The sequence below is a fragment of the Ursus americanus genome, chromosome 21 (assembly GCF_024610735.1).
Source record: "Ursus americanus isolate L20-20 chromosome 21, mUrsAme1.1.p, whole genome shotgun sequence".
Classification (NCBI taxonomy): domain Eukaryota; kingdom Metazoa; phylum Chordata; class Mammalia; order Carnivora; family Ursidae; genus Ursus; species Ursus americanus.
In genome coordinates this window covers 52,517,479-52,533,103 of record NC_142147.1, presented here as the reverse complement: position 1 = coordinate 52,533,103, position 15,625 = coordinate 52,517,479, and the positions used below count along the sequence as shown (strand labels likewise).

Here is a 15,625-nt window from a genome sequence, read left to right as displayed (position 1 = left end):
GGCGCAGCAGGTCAGTCCTGGGCTCAGCACCCTCATGGGGTGGGTGGTGTGGGGACAGCCTGGAGGCCGGGAGGCCTGGGAGGAGGCTGAGGGTCCAGATGAGAGAGGCTGGTGGCCTGAGCCTGGACCCTGGCAAGGGAGACGAGGGACACAGAGAGTCCGGGCGGCTCTGCTCTGGTGGGCTCTGGGAGCAAATGTGAGGAGGAATGAAGAAAGCAGCCAGGCAGCTGGCCCTAGGGCCCTGGGACACTGGGGCCACCCCCAACAGATGAGGCACTGAGCTCAACAGGAGGTAAGGAATATGACAGACCGGGTGACCTCGGGGGAGGGAGACCTGGGTCAGGGGCTCCGGAGATGGCTTCAGAGGTCTTGGGCCTGTTCTAGGAGTCATGAGAGTGTGTGAGCCCAGGGAGGGAAGCAGGTAGAGTGGGGCTTGGGCAAAAGTGGTGTCCCCTTTTAGGGGTGGGCAGAAATGGGGGACCCAGAGACACAGGGAGGCCATGGGCAGGGAGAGGCAGGCGGGGCCCTCAGCGGATGGGGTGCAGACACAGCAGGATGCTTGTAAGGCCAGCAGGTGATGCTGGGACTTGGGCTTGGCGGGTTCGTGTGCCCCTTTCCTGGGCAAAGGGCAACTTGCAAAGTAAAAAGTCAAACAGCACATTAGAAACTGCTGGGGTCCCATGACACCCCCACTTTGGGGACGGTCCCCACACCCTGCCCCACCCCCTTTGTGCCTCCAGCTTGCTTGCTTTCCCACACCTGGGTCTCTGATGCCTCTGTCCCTCCCTTTGTGTCCTTCTCTTGGTCTCTCTTTTTGGATGTTTCTGTGTCTCTCTCAACTTCTGTCTCCCTGGATCCTGGAGGGGGGGGGGGGTGCTCCAGCCCTCTGTGCCTGTCTCCGGTCCTCTGCGGTCCCAGACAGCCTGGCGGGACTCCCTGAGTGTTTCTATTCTTGGGCCTGAGTGACCTCCCCAGGTGCCTTGTCAGTTGTGGCCTAATATGGTCCCAGTGAGGAGCTTCAGCTCCAGGGTGGGACCTTGCGGGGGCGGGGGGGGGGGGGGCAGGGGTCTGGGCCTCCCTCCCCTCCTGCTCTCAGCCCCTCCCTCCTGCTCTGCACTGGCCAGAGCCCAGGCCGGCCAGGCTGCAGGCTGTTGGGGGGGAGGGTACTGTTCACAGAACGCCCCCCCCACCCTCACTAGCCCCCATCTGCTGGGGCCTCCACTGCTCACCGGAACCAGGTCTGACTCGGGGTGTCCCCGAGCTCCTGGGGTGAGGGGCTCCCCGTTGGGGGCACGCCATACAGACCCCAGGGGCCTCTCAGTGCAGGAGGGAGACTGCGGTCACGCAGCAGGTGCAGGGTGGGGTGACAGCTGTCCTGCTCACCCCGGTGCTGACAGCTGAGGCCCGATTTAGCTCTCGGAGCCCAGGGCTGACCAGATAAGGCGGTGAGGGGTGGTGGTCCCGCCCCCAGGGCGCCCCTTAAATTGCCCAGATGGGCCTGGGGGGCGGCCGCCGCCGATGTCAGGTGAGAGGGACCGCTGGGACCGCGCTCCTTCCTCGACTTCCCCGCCGGGAGGACGGCTGGGCCTTCTCTCTCTCTCCCTCTTTCTCTTTCTCTGTCCCTGTCTCCCTGCCTGCCCCCTTCTCTCTGCATCTGTCTGTCTGTCTCTCTCCCCTGCCCCATCCCTTCCTTCCCTCTGTCTCTCTCTCCATCTGTCCTCTCTGTCTCTTCCCATCTCTGTCCCTCTCGCTCTGCATCCCTCCCATCCCTCCCTGTCTCTGTTTCTAGATTTCTGCCTGCTCTCCCTTGCCTCTCTCCCTCCTCTCTCGCGCGCTCCCTGGTCTTCCTTTGTCTCTTTCTGTCTCCCTTCTCTCTCTCTCTCTCTCTCTTTCCATTTCTCTCCATCTCTGATTCTTCCTCCCACCCTGCCTCTCCCTTCTCCCGTCTCTTTGTCCCACCCTCCGCTTCTCCTGGCCTCAGTCTCTCTCTCCCTTTCTCTTTCGGTGTCTCTCCACCTCTCCCCCCACCATCTCTCAGTCCCCCTGTCTCGTGTCCCTGTCTTTGCCCCTCGCCCCCTCCCCCAAGCTCCCGATGGAGGCCGCCAGGCCCTCTGCTGCGGTTTCTGCTCAATAAAGCTGTTCCGTCCTCACTCTCTCGCTCCCCTGTCTCCTCCTTTCCTTCCTCACTCTCCCGCCTCTGATCCCGGGGGTCAGGCCCGGGTCCTCCCTCCCAGAGCCGGCAAGAAACAGAGCCTGAGCGACGGACCCGAGAGACTGGGGAGAAACAGAAAGACGGATGGATGGTGGTGGGGGGGTACCCAGAGATGGTGAAACAGAGACCAAAATAGGGGGCCACGGACTTAGGGGAGACAGTGGGACAGTAGGACACAGAGACGCAGAGAGACGCACACAGTGAGATGAGGAGATGCAGAGACACGGAGCGACTCAGAGACCAGGCAGCACCCCTCCCCCAGCCTCAGTAGCCCCCTCCCCGTCCCCAGGCCGAGCCAGGCCTGGGACAAAGCGGCCTTGTCCCGACCAGGCTCCAGTCGGGCAGCTGGAAGGTGGGCTGGGTCCCAGGGGAGGGGCAGTCACCAGCAGGCCTGGCTTTGGCCTCTACCCTCAAACTCCCCCTTCTCCCTCATCCTCCTCCTTCTGACCTCCCAGCCTGCTTTCTGCTTTGCCAGGGAAAGGGACAAGCATTTATGGAGCACCTGCTGTAGGCACCTGAAATGCCTCCTTGCCTCCCTTGGCACCCTCTGGTCTCCCCTGCCCCTTCCTCTGTGCCCTCTGCTGTTCTTCCTAAGCTTCTGGCTCCCATTCTTGGAGGAAACAGGCATTTGTTAAGTTCCTAGTGTTTGCCAGGCAATTTCCATACACTGCCTCTGCACTATATACTCTTTTTGCTCTCCTGTCCCTTCCACCCTGATACCTTGCACTTTTTCCTGATCTGCCTGGTCTCCTGGGAAGAGAATGCACATTTGTAGAGCACCTACTGTGTGCTAGGAAATTTACAAACTCTGTCTCCTCTCTTACTACACTTTTTTCTCCCCCAATTCCTTTCTTTCCTCTCTTCTAATTTCCTCTCCTTTCTGACTTTCTGCTTCCTCTGGGAAGGTGGGGGATGGACACATATTGAGCACCTACTGTGTGCCGGGTAGTTTACACATCTTCTCTCCCTTCCTCATACCTTTTTCCTTCTTCTCTCCTCTGTCCCCTCCTTGTCTTTCTGGGCTCTCTGCTCTCTTCCAAGGCAAAGAACAGACACTTACTAAGCACCTATGGTATGACAACCAATTACCTGTGCTTTCTCTCCTCTCATCCTCCCATTTCACTGACCTGTGGTCTCTCCTACCTTCTGCAGCTTTCTGCTCTTTGCCAGGGAAGGAAATGGGCATTTATTGAACACCTATTATATGCCAGACAATCTCCTTACGCTCCCTCCCCCTGAATTCTCCCTGTTCTTTCATTTCTGCTCCATCTGCTCTTTCTTGGGAAAGAAAGCAAGCAACTATGGAGCACCTACTGTATGCCAGGCAATTAACATCCCATCTTATCACCTCCTGCCTCTTTCTCCCTGTCCCTCTCCCTCTGCCAGCTTTTCCCTTCCCTGTGTTCTCTAGGCCCTCTTTTGGGGAAGAGAACAAGCATTTACCGAGCACCTCCTGCGTGCCCCATGATTTGCCTGTACCACCTCCTCCGTGTGAGTCCTCTCCTTTGCCATTTCTTCTCAAGGTTACCTCCACACCCTTCTGGCTCACCAGCCTTACGGGTTCCTCTGCACTCAACCTCCTCAGTGAACCTTCCTTTCCCTTTGCCTGTGCCTGCACCTTCCTTTCTCTCTTGTTCTCTCTCTTCCCTTGGGAAATCAATGTGCATTTATTGAGTGCTTCCTGTGTACCCACAGCCTAACCTACACACTCTCTCTCTCCTTCATTTCTTCTCCTAGGCCCCTTCTCTCCTCCAGCTTCCCCCTCTTTTCTGCCCTCCCTACTTTCTCCTGGGAGAGGAAATAGGCATGTATTAAGCGCCTATTGTGTGCTGCTCCTTTATATACACTGTCTGTCATTGTTTGCCTCACAGGCTCTATTCTTCCTTCTCTCTTCCTCTCTGCTTTCTTCCCTCCTGGCTGCTTTTTCTGTGCTCACTACCAGGGAGGGAAATGGGCATGTATTAAGCACCTACTGTGTGCCCACTGCTTTACATATATTGTCTCCTTCCCTCACAGCTTCTCCTATTCATTCTCTCTGCTAGAACCCCCCTTCCCCCCATCTTCCTGTTTTTCCTGGGAAAAGAACACTTAATAAACACCTACTGTATGCCCAGAAATTTCCATCAATGACTCTCTCAGGCTGTTTTTCCTCTGGTTTTTCCTCTATGGTGGTTTCTTCACTTTCTTTCTGACTTGTCTCCTCTCTCCTAAAGACAGGAATGGGCATTTATTGAGCACCCACTGTGTCCTGGGCTCTTTATAAGCACAGCCTCCCCTCCTCACAATCTCCTTCCCCCTTTCCCTTCCTCTCTGCTGCCTCTTCTGTCCCTTCCTGCTCTCAATGCTCTCCAACAGAAAAGGGAAGGGGCACTAATTGGGCACCAACTGTGTGTTAGGTAATTTACACATACTGTCACCTCTCATTAAACCTTCTGTTCTGCCCTGCCCCTTCCACTGCACTGGCTTCCTCTCTCTTTTTGTTCCTTCTCAGTAGTGGGAGCTCTGAATTTTCCAAGCAGAAGGAATTTAGGGCTACTCTAGGGGTCTCTGTCACCACCACTGGAGAAGCAGCAGATCATCTTCCCCTCACAGTGATGGTGGCAACAGATTTCAGCTCCAATTTGATTTCTTCATTGGGAAAAAAAAAATGTGGATAATAGCCACTCTCTGGTGTAGGGGAGGGACAAGGGGACGGAGTTAAGACCAAGAGAGAAAGTAAGATAGAAAGTACTAGAACAGAACATGGGAGGCAGCAAGTGCCCACTGGAGGAGGTGCTGATTCTTCTGGCAGTTAAGCCATGAGTTACTACCTCTCCCACTGCCCTGCTGCCAGCTGCTGCGCTCCCACCACCTGGAGCAGCAGATAAGGAAACTAAAAGTCAGAAGGGGAAAGGAACTTGCCTGCCAGTCTCCCTTGGTCTCTCTCCCTCTCCCCCGCTCTGAGTGTCCACCCCACCACAATTCTCTTGTCTGTTCCCTCTCTCTCTCTTTCAGACTTTCTCAGACTCTCTCACTCCCTCTCTCTGATTTTTAGACTCTCTCTCAGACTCCCCCAGACTCTCTCTGACTTCCTCAGATTCTCTCGCTCTCTCACTCTGTCAGATTCTCTCTCCCTCTCTGACTCTCAGACTCTTTCTCTCCCAGACTCTCTCTCAAACTCTCTCTCCCTCTCTCTGATTCTCTTAGACTCTCTCAGACTCTCTCTCTCTCTCTCAGACTTCCTCAGATTCTCCCGCTCTCTTTCTCTCAGACTCTCCCTCTCTCAGCCTTTCTCAGACTCTCTCCTTCTCTCTGATTCTCTTAGACTCTCTCTCTCAGCCTTTTTCTCTCTCTGACTGCCTCAGACTCTCTCAAACTCTCCCTTAGACTCAGACTTTTTCAGATTCTATTTCTCAGACTCTCAGACTTTCTGAGACTCTCCCTCAGACTCTCCCTCTCCCTCTCTGGGACTCTCCCTCTCTCAGACAGAGATATCTCTCTCTCAGACTCTCTCACTCTGATTCTCTCAGACTTTCTCAGACTCTCTCAAACTCTTTCTCAGACTCTTAATTTCTCTCTCTCTCTCTCTCTCTCTCTCTCAGACTTTCTGAGACTCTCCCTCAGACTCTCTCTCTCTCCCTCTCTCAGAGATCTCTCTCAGACTCTCTCACTCTGATCCTCTCAGACTTTCTCAGACTCTCTCTCTCCCTCTCTGACTCTCCCTCAGACTCCCTTTCTCTCAGACTGTCTCAAACTCTCCCTCCCTCAGACTCTCTCTCTGATTCTCTCAGACTTTTTCTCTCAGACTTTCTCAGACTCTCTCTTTCTCTCTCGCAGACTCTCAATTTCTCTTTGACTCTCTGACTTTCTGAGACTCTCCCCCAGACTCTCTCTTTCTCTCTCTCAGATTTTCTCTGACTCTCTCTCTCAAACTCTCCCTCTCTCAGACGTTCTCAAACTCTGATTCTCTTAGACTCTCTCTGACTTTTTCTCTCTCGGACTCTCTCAGACTTCCTCAGACTCTCTCAAACTCTTTCTCTCTCTCAGACTCAGACTTTTTCAGACTCTATTTCTCTCTCTCAAACTCTCTCAGACTTTCTGAGACTCTCTCAGACTCTCCCTCTCCCTCTCTCTGACTCTCCCTCTCTCAGAGATCTCTCTCAGACTCTCTCTCAGAGATCTCTCAGACTCTCTGACTCTGATTCTCCCAGACTTGCTCAGACTCTCTCTCTCCCTCTCTGACTCTCTGACTCTTTCTCAGACTCCCTTTCTCTCTCTCAGCCTCTCTCAGACTTTTTCTCTCAGACTCTGACTCTCTCTCTCTCTCTCACTCAGACTGTCTCAAACTCTCCCTTTCTGACTCTCTGATTCAGACTTTTTCTCACAGACTTTCTCAGACTGTCTCAAACTCTCTCTCTCTCTCTCTCTCTGACTATTTCTCTCTCTCTGGGACTCTCTCTGACTTTCTGAGACTCTTCCTCAGACTCTCTCTTTCTCTCTCTCTCAGACTTTCTCTGACTCTCTCTCAAACTCTCTCTTCCTCTCTCAGACATTCTCAAACTCACTCTCTCTCTCTCTGGTTCTCTTAGACTCTCTCTCTCAGACTTTTTCTCTTAGACTCTTTCAGACTTCCTCAGACTCTCTCAAACTCTTTCTCTCAGACTCAGACTTTTTCAGACTTTATTTCTCTCTCTCTCTCTCAGACTTTCTGAGACTCAGACTCTCCCCCTCCCTCTCTCAGACTCTCCCCCTCCCTCTCTCAGACTCTCACTCTCTCAGAGATCTCTCTCTCAGACTCTCTTTCTGATTCTCTCACTCTGATTCTCCCAGACTTGCTCAGACTTTCTCTCCCCCTCTCTGACTCTCTCAGACTCCCTTTCTCTCTCTGACTCTCTCTCTCTGATTCTCTCAGACTTTTTCTCTCAGACTGTTTCTCTCTCTCAGACTGTCTCAAACTCTCTCTCTCTCTATTTCTCTCTCTCTGACTCTCTCAGACTTTATGAGACTCTCAGACTCTCCCTCAAAACTCTCTTTCTCTCTCAGACTTCCTCAGACTCTCTTAAACTCTTTCTCTCTGACTCTCTCAGATTTTCTCAGACTCTATTTCTCTCTCACACCCTCTCTCAGACTTTCTGAAACTCTCAGACTCTCTCTCCCTCTCTCAGACTCTCTCTCCCTCTCTCAGACTCTCTCGAACTCTCCCTCAGACTCTCTGACTCTCTTTCTCCGACTCTCTCTCCCTCTCTCTCTCAGAATCTTTCTCTCTCAGACTCAGACTTTTTCAGACTCTATTTCTCTCTCAGACTCTCTCAAACTCCCTCCCTCCCTGATTCTCTTAGACTCTCTCTCTCTCAGACTCTGTCATACTTCCTCGGACTCTCTTAAACTCTTTCTCTCTGACTCTCAGATTTTCTCAGACTCTATTTCTCTCTCACACCCTCTCTCAGACTTTCTGAAACTCTCAGATTCTCTCTCTTTCTCTCAGACTCTTTTCCTCTCTCAAACTCTCACTCTCTCAGACTCTGACTCTCTCTTTCTGACTCCCTCTCCCTCTCTCAGCATCTGTCTTTCTCTCTCTCAGACTCAGACTTTTTCAGACTCTATTTCTCTCTCTCAGACTCTCCCTCTCTCAGAGATCTCTCTCTCAGACTCTCTCTCTGACTCTCTCACTGATTCTCCCAGACTCTCTCTCCCCGTCTCTGACTCTCTCAGACTCTTTCTCTCTCTCAGATTCTCTGAGACTTTTTCTCTCAGACTCTGACTCTCTCTCTCTGACTGTCTCAAACTCTCCCTCTCTGACTCTCTCTCTCTGATTCAGACTTTTTCTCACAGACTTTCTCAGACTCTCTCTCTCTCTCTCTCTCTCTCTCAGACTCTCTATTTCTCTCTCTCTGTGACTCTCTCAGACTTTTTCTCTCTCAGACTCTCCCTCTCTCAAGACTCTCTTTCTCTCTCTAACTCTCTCTCCCTCTCTCCGACTCTCTCTCTCAGATTCTGTCAGACTTCCTCACTCTTAAACTCTCTCTGACTCTATCAGACTCTATTTCTCTCTCACACCCTCTCTCAGACTTTCCAAAACTCTCAGACTCTCTTTCAGACTCTCTCTCTCCCTCTCTCAGACTTTCTCTCAGACTCTCTCTTTCTCTGACTCTCTCTCTCTCTCTCCCTCTCTCTCAGAATCTCTGTCTTTCTCTCTCTCTCAGACTATCTCAAACTCCCCCTCTTAGACTCTCTCTCTCTCTCTCTCAAACTTTCTCGGACTCTATTTCTCTCTTTCACACTCTCTCAGACTTTCTGAGACTCTCTCTCTCAGACTCTCCCCCGCTCTGATTCTCTCAGACTTTCTCTTTCAGACTCTCTCTCCCTCTCTGACTTTCTCAGACTCTTTCTCTCTGACTCTCTCTCTCTCAGACTTTCTCAAACTTTCTCTCACACTTTCTCAGACTCTATTTCTCTCTCTCAGACTCTCTCAGACTTTCTGAGACTCTCTCTCCCTCCCTGACTTTCTCAGACTCTCTCAAACTTTCTGTCCCTCTCTCAGACTCTCTTTGATTCTCTCATACTTTCTCACACTCTCCCCCAGACTTTCTCAGACTCTCTCTCAGACTCTCTCACACTCCCCCTCTCAGACTCTCTCTGACTTTCTCAGACTCTCTCAAACTCTTTCTCTCTCTCAGACTTTCTCAGACTCTATTTCTCTCTCTCAGACTTTCTGAGACTCTCTCAGACTCTTTCTCCCTGACTTTCTCAGACTCTCTCAAACTCTTTCTCTCCCTCTCTCAGACTCTCCCTCTCTGACTCTCTGATACTCTCCGACTTTCTGACTCTCTTTTCTCTCAAACTCTCTCCCTCTCAGACTTTCTCAGACTCTCTCTCAGACTGTCTCACACTCTCCCTCCCTGACTTCCTCAAACTCTCTGTCCCCCTCTCAGACTTTGACTTTCTCAGACTCTCCCTCTCTCAGACTCTCTTTCTCTCAAACTCTCTCAGAATCTCTCTCAAACTCTCTCTTCCTCTCTGATTCTCTTAGATTCTCTCTCTCAGACTCAGACTCTCTCTCTCTGATTCTCTCACTTTCTCTCTCAAACTCTCTGACTTCCTCAGACTCTCTCAAACTCTCATTCTCTCAGCCTTCCTCAGACTCTCGCTCTCTCACTTTCTGACTCTCTCTCTGATTTCCTCAGACTGACTCTCTCAGATTCTCTTACTCTCAGACTCTCTCTTAACTTTTCTCAGACTTTCAGACTTTCTCTCCCTCTCTCAGACTCTCTCTTTCTGACTCAGACTCTCTCTCAGACTCTCTGACTTTCTGACAATATCTCTGACTCTTTTTCAGACTCAGACTCTCACTCAGACTCTCTCTGACTCACTCTCTCTGTGACACTCTCTCAGACTGTCTCTCAGATTCTCTTACTCTCACTCTTTCTCTCTCTCAACTTCTCAGACTTTCAGATTCTCTCAGATTCTTCAGACTCTCTCTCCCTCTCCAGACTCTCTCACACTCAGACTCTCTCTCAGACTCTCTGACGCTCTCTTTTTCAGACTCTCACTCAGACTCTCTCTGTGACTCTCTCTCAGACTCTTTCAGACTCTCACACACACACTCTCTTTCGTTCAGACTGTCTCTCCTCAGACTCTTTCTCACTCTCAGACTCTCACTCTCAGATTCTGACTCTCTTTCCCTATGACTCTCTCAGACTCTCTTTCAGTCAGACTCTATCTCTCTCAAACTCTCTCAGAGGACTCTGTCTCTTTCTCTCTCTCTCACTCAGACTCTGTCTCTCAGATTCTCTCTCTCTCTCTCTCTCTCTCTGACTCTCTCTCAGAATCTGTCTCTCTCTCAGATTCTGTCTCTCTCCCTCTCCGATTCTCTCTCAGACTCTCAGATTCTCTCAGACTCTCTGATTCTGATTCCCTCTCTATGTCTCACTCTTCATCTTTTTTCTTTCTCACCTCTGTTCCTCTGTCCCCCACACAGTTTCTGTCTCTCCTCCATCTGTGGCACACACACTTTCCTCCTCACACTAATTTCCCTCACTACTTTCTGGTTTCTTTTGCTCACACCTTCTTGATTGTGTCTTGCTTCTCCTCCTCCTCCTCTCCTCTCCATCCTGATCTGCGTCTCTCCCCACACACCCCCACACAGGTTTTCTTTATTCCTCTCATCTGCTCCTCAGAGTTACTCTTTATTTCATACACACGCCTCTCCCATTTCTCCCGAACGATGCTCTTGTCCTTCACCTTCGTCCACCCCAAACCAGCCCCTCTGGCTCCGGGGCCTGCGGCTCTCACCCTCTCTGGAAGCCTACCTATCTCCTGTCCTCGACCTTAGTCCCCCTCCACACTCTCCTCCCCCTGCGCTTCACTCCGCCCCCTCGGCTACCCTTTCCCTTTGCTCCCCAGGAGGTGTCGACCGGGACCGAGGTGCCATCCCCAGGCCTAGAGCTTCCAGCTCTGTCCAGTGCCCACGGTAGCGCTGACAGGAGGGCTGCTCTGGGGCACCGTGTGGCGGGTCCTCCGCACGTTGGTTTACACTCCGCACCCTCTTCCCTCCCTCTGCTTCTCTGTGCCTCTTCTCTTCCTCTACTCCTGTCCCCTTCGCCTCCAGCTTCTTTTCCTCCTGTTCTTCTGGTTGTACTCAGGGAGCACATCTTTTCCTTCTGCTTTCCGCTTCCCGTTCCCTTCTCTCCTGTCTCTGTCCCTCACACAGACAGGGGTCCATGGAGTCTATCTCCCCCCGCCCCCCATCTATCCACACTCTCACTCGGCTTTTCCTGTACCTTCTTTTCATCATTTTTTTAAAAACTCTTCTTTCCTCCTCCGCCTTCTCCCCAATTCGCCTTCACCCCCGGGGTCCTTCCCGCCATTCCGTCTCAACCCCACCTCACGCCCTGGCCTCTCCTCTTTCCTGGACAGTCCCCCAGCCCCCATCCACCCACTTCCCTTCACCATTTCTCTGCTTTTCCTCGTCCCTGAGCGTCTCCCTCCTCCTCTCGCGTCTCTCTTCCTCCTACATCTGCCCCTCCCCCCACGGGCTGCACCCCTGCCGCCTCCAACAGCGGGGAGGCCCCTCTGGCACCCACAAGGCAGGGCGGGCCGGGCGTCCCCGCGAGCTGGTGATACGCGTCTCCCGCCTACGAACAAACGGCCCCGTGATTTGTGTTTCGCACGTCACGAAGCTCGTGTCACGTTCTGCCAGCGCCGGGGCCCATCAGCCCGCCGGTCCCTGCAGCTCCTCGCGCACCGGGACGGGGCCACTGCCCGCGACCTGGAAGCGCGTCACCCCTCGGGAGGCGGCAAACCCTCCCTTCCCTCTTCTCTAGTTCTGGTTCTGTCGTTCCTTCGGTCCCCTTCGTCGCCCGGCCCCTTCCCCACACCGTTGGCTCCGCACGGTCTGTTTTCCCAGCTGTCGCGCCTTCCTCTCCCTCGATGACCGCCGGGCGCGGAGGAGGGAGCGGGGTCTCCGCAGCAGGTGTGAGCCGAGCGCGCGCGCCTCCCGCCTCCCCTCTACCCTCGCTCTCGGCTTTCCGCGTCTCCCGCCGCCTCTCCCCGGCTTCCCTCCTCCGCCCACCCTGGCCCGGGCCTCGGCCTCGGGGCGCGCGCGCGCCTGCCTGCGCGCACACCTGTGCCTGTCCGCGTGCTTGCGCGCGCACCCGTGCCGGTCTGTGCGCGTGCGCGCTCCGGCCGCTCGGGCCCCTCTTCCCTCTAGTGTCTCCGTCCCCCTCCTTCCCCGCATCCCTTCCCCTCCTCCTCTCGCTCACCCTGGTGTGGCACAGCCACCCCTCGCTACACACCTCACTCTTCGCGCTCTCTCCTCTCCATCCTTTTTCTTCCACTTCTCTCTCACTTCTCCCCGCTCCCGGCTCCTCGCCCCTCCCTCACACCCCTTCTTTCTGGGCCTCTCCCCGCCTCTGCCCTTCTCTTTCCTGCCGGCCCTCTCGCTCTCCACACTCCTGTCTTCCTTTTTCTCCTTTTCTCTATTTCCCGTCTGCTGTTCTCCCTTCCTCCGCTTTTCTTCCTTCTGGATGCTCTGCTCTCCTCCCCTGTCCCGCTTGGCCTTGGTCTTTGCATCCGGGCCGCCAACAAGCTCTCCGCTCCTTGCTTCCCCCTTTCTCTCCCTTTCCTTTCCCTCTCCCCTCCCGTAGGCCTTCTTACCCCGGCTGTCTTGGCTGCTCCCGGCCGCTCCTCCAATCCGCACCCTCCCCTTGTCCCCAGGACCGTCTCCTTCCTCTGCCTGGCCTTCCATTTCCAACTAAGTCCCTTCGTCTCTCTCCCTCCTTGTCCTTCCCCTAGCTTCGCTCACCCCGCCATGGTCTCCTTTCCCCTCCTCTCTCAGCCTCCCCCAAGCCTGTCTTCTCTCTCATCTCTCGTTTCCTTTCCCCTCTCATTACGTTTTTCCCCCCTACTTCCAGTCTTTCCTCCTTGCTCCCCTCTTGCTCGTCTCCACCCCTTCTCTTCTCCCTCTCTCTCTCTCTCTCTCTCTCTCTCTCTCTCGATCTCTCCTCCCCCTTTCCAATCTCTCTCCCTCTTTCCTTTCTCGCCTCTCTGAATCTGTCACCTCTGCTCTCTCTTCTCCCAGACTTCTCCCCTCCACTGGCCTCCTTTCCTCTGCGCCTTGTCTCCCAGTCTCCTTGTGTCAGGGAGGCTGCTTCATGCTCAGCCAGCCGCATCCTCGGCACAAGCTCTGAGATCCTCTCCCTTTGCCTCCCCTCCTTCCCTCTCCCTCCCTGAAGTTCGCACCCAGGAATCTGTGCAGGGTTTGTGGCAAGAGTCTGGACAGCCTGGAGCAGGGCTGCCAAGCCAGGGGCCACCGAGGGTGGAAGGGCCTCTGTGACACCCACTTTCTCTCTTTTCTGTCTGTCCTGGATGCTGGCCACTGCCTGGAGGAATGAGGCCTGCCGCTGCCCAGGAAGGAGGAAACGAGGAACTGGCTCAGAGACAGGGAGTTGCCTAAAGACACTTCACGTAAGTGCCAGGGCCGGGACTGGCTGGGCCACCCTGCAGTTGGCCAGGAATTGGCTCCTTCTCCGCTCTGCTGATCCCTGGACTCCTGTCTGAGCTTGGTGAGAAGGGGGCTGCCTCCTTTCTGCCCCGTTCTCCTCCCCAACCTGCCACCATCTTCTCTTCCTCAGGCAGCATGGAGCACGGGGGGGACTTCGCCCGACTCCCATTTCACAGATGAGAAAATAGGCACCGGTGTTCCTGAAGACCAGCACCTGCGAGGACAGAGGCTTCATGGGAACCCCGACCTTCCCAAGGGCCAAGAGCACGCCCTGCGAGGCGCTTCTCTTCAGGGAGAGGGTCCACGTGGGCCTCACCTGCCCAGAGTATCCGTCCAGTAGAGCATCCTATGGGTCTGAGACACGTTCTCAGGCAGGGCGAAATCTTTTCTCGCCACCTACTGATGAAGGACAGAACTGTGACCCAGCTGTATGAGACACCGGGAATGGTCTCAAGCAAAATTCTGTAAAAGTGCAAATTTTTACTCCTGGTCAATAACGTAAACATCACACCCAGCAAGCTTCTTGGTTTGCCAACTTACACCTCCAGACTTCATGTTTTCAAGTAATCCTATGGGCAGATTTCCTTCTGCGTTGCCATGGAAATGCATACATTCCCTACTATGGGAAACTAAGGAAAGTGGGATTTGGTTTACAGAGTTTGCTTGGGAGCCTATTTCTAGGAATTGGGCCAAGTCGAGTTTTCCTTTGTCATGACATCATTATGCCTTGCTGAATGGGAGGTGGGTGCAGGCCAGGGTTGAGTGACTGACAGCTAAAGAGGCCCCAGGGATTGGTCCCCGGTCCTCACCATGGAGTCTCTTTGATAGGTTAAATAAAGGAGCCTACAGAACTCGTTCCAAAAACCACCTGCTACAATGCACAATTTGGGATAGTAGAGTCTTAAAGAACTAAAATTAGCTTTATATATTTTAAAAGATCGCCTATCCTATAACTGTGCTAAGTATACCTAAATGACCATATGAAACGCTAGGCTGGTAAAGGGGTTTCCGAAATGCCAGGGAGCAGGTAACATTTTGTGGGGCAGAGAAGGGCATCCAAAGAGCAAGGCAGGAAACTGGGGAGGGAATCAATCCCTTCACCGAGCATTTGTGCTTTCCCATCTCAGACCAGAGGTCAGGAGGCCAGGATAAGGGTGCAGGAGGGAGAGAGTGGGCACTGAGCTCCATGGGGACAGAGAGGGAGGGATATGGCAGGAAGGGGGACGGGGCTATGGGGGCATAGAGGGGCTTGCAGCCTGAATGGGTGGTATCTGAGGGACTCATTCATTAAGGTTGGGAGGTGCTCGTCAATGAGGCTGAAAAGGAGGAATAGATAGGAAACTAACAGACCTCCAAGGCCAGGCTGAGGGGCTGGGACTTTGTCCTGAGGGCACTGGGGAGCCAAGGGAGGGAGGGCTAGGAGCAGGGGAGAAGTACGGGGCAGCTCTGGTTTCAGAAGTCCCCCCATGAGGCCAGGGAGGAGGCTGGGCTGATAGGTCCAGGTGGGGGGGATGAGGCCAGGGCTGGGGCCATGGGGGACAGAAGGGCTAAGGCAGGAGGAACAGCAGAGTAGGGCACCGCAGTGCTCTGGTCTGTGAGGCCAAGCAGGTGGTGGCACCACTTACTGGAGTGAGGATTCCTGCAGGAGCACTGACGGGGGGCGGATGGGTGGCAGAGACTCTCCCAGAGGCACAGCCTGGGGAAGGAGCCATGGGTCTGGAGACCAGGGCGGGAGTCTGAGCTGGAGATGGGTTTGAGGGTGTCAGCAAGAGGGGCTCCAGTGGGGATGGGAGGTGGCTGAGGCTGCCCCCAGCAAGTTCCCCTCTGGCAGACACACGCGCATGTGTGCGAACTGATGTGGGAACAGGGCGATTCCTGCAGCACTGCCTGCAACAACCCAAAGGTCCCTCCACGGGGACCAATGAAGTCAACTCCAAGCCCCATCACAGAATGAGGATGCACTTCATATCCAAGATAGAAACCTCTCCAACTTAAGATCGGGAGAGAAAAACAAGAGCTACAGGGCACCTGGGTGGCTCAGTTAAGCGTCTGCTTTTGACTCAGGTCACGATCCCAGGGTCCTGAGATGGAGGCTGGCGTCGGGCTCCCTGTTCAGCAGGGAGTCTGCTTCTCCCTCTGCCTCTCCCCCCACCACCGCCACTGGTGCGCTCTCTCTCAAATAAATAAAATCTTTTAAAAAATAAAACTAGAACTACACCCTTCTGTAAAACTATTTACATAGATGTTTTCATGTTTATGTAGAGAGTCTCTCCGGAGCAATGAGCAGGAGACTGGAAACACAGGCTGCCCCCGGTGAGGGGAACAGGTGCCAGGCCGGGGTGAGCGGAAGGCTCTTTGCTTTGGATCCTATGGTATCTTTTGAGTTCTGTGCTATATCCCTGGGTACCCTGGTCAATAAAATGAAATAGTAA

The 15,625-nt window shown here is 53.8% G+C and overlaps 1 protein-coding gene across 1 annotated transcript; it reads left to right on the top strand.

The window, feature by feature from the left end:
* Positions 1 to 1,492: 1,492 nt before the first annotated feature.
* On the top strand, positions 1,493 to 13,732 carry LOC148108310 (uncharacterized). Its single transcript, XM_087853390.1, has 3 exons — positions 1,493 to 1,525; positions 10,635 to 13,156; positions 13,324 to 13,732. Exons 1-2 carry the CDS (start codon positions 1,493 to 1,495, stop codon positions 11,622 to 11,624), a joined length of 1,023 nt encoding a protein of 340 aa, XP_087709516.1. The 3' UTR covers positions 11,625 to 13,156; positions 13,324 to 13,732.
* Positions 13,733 to 15,625: the final 1,893 nt, after the last annotated feature.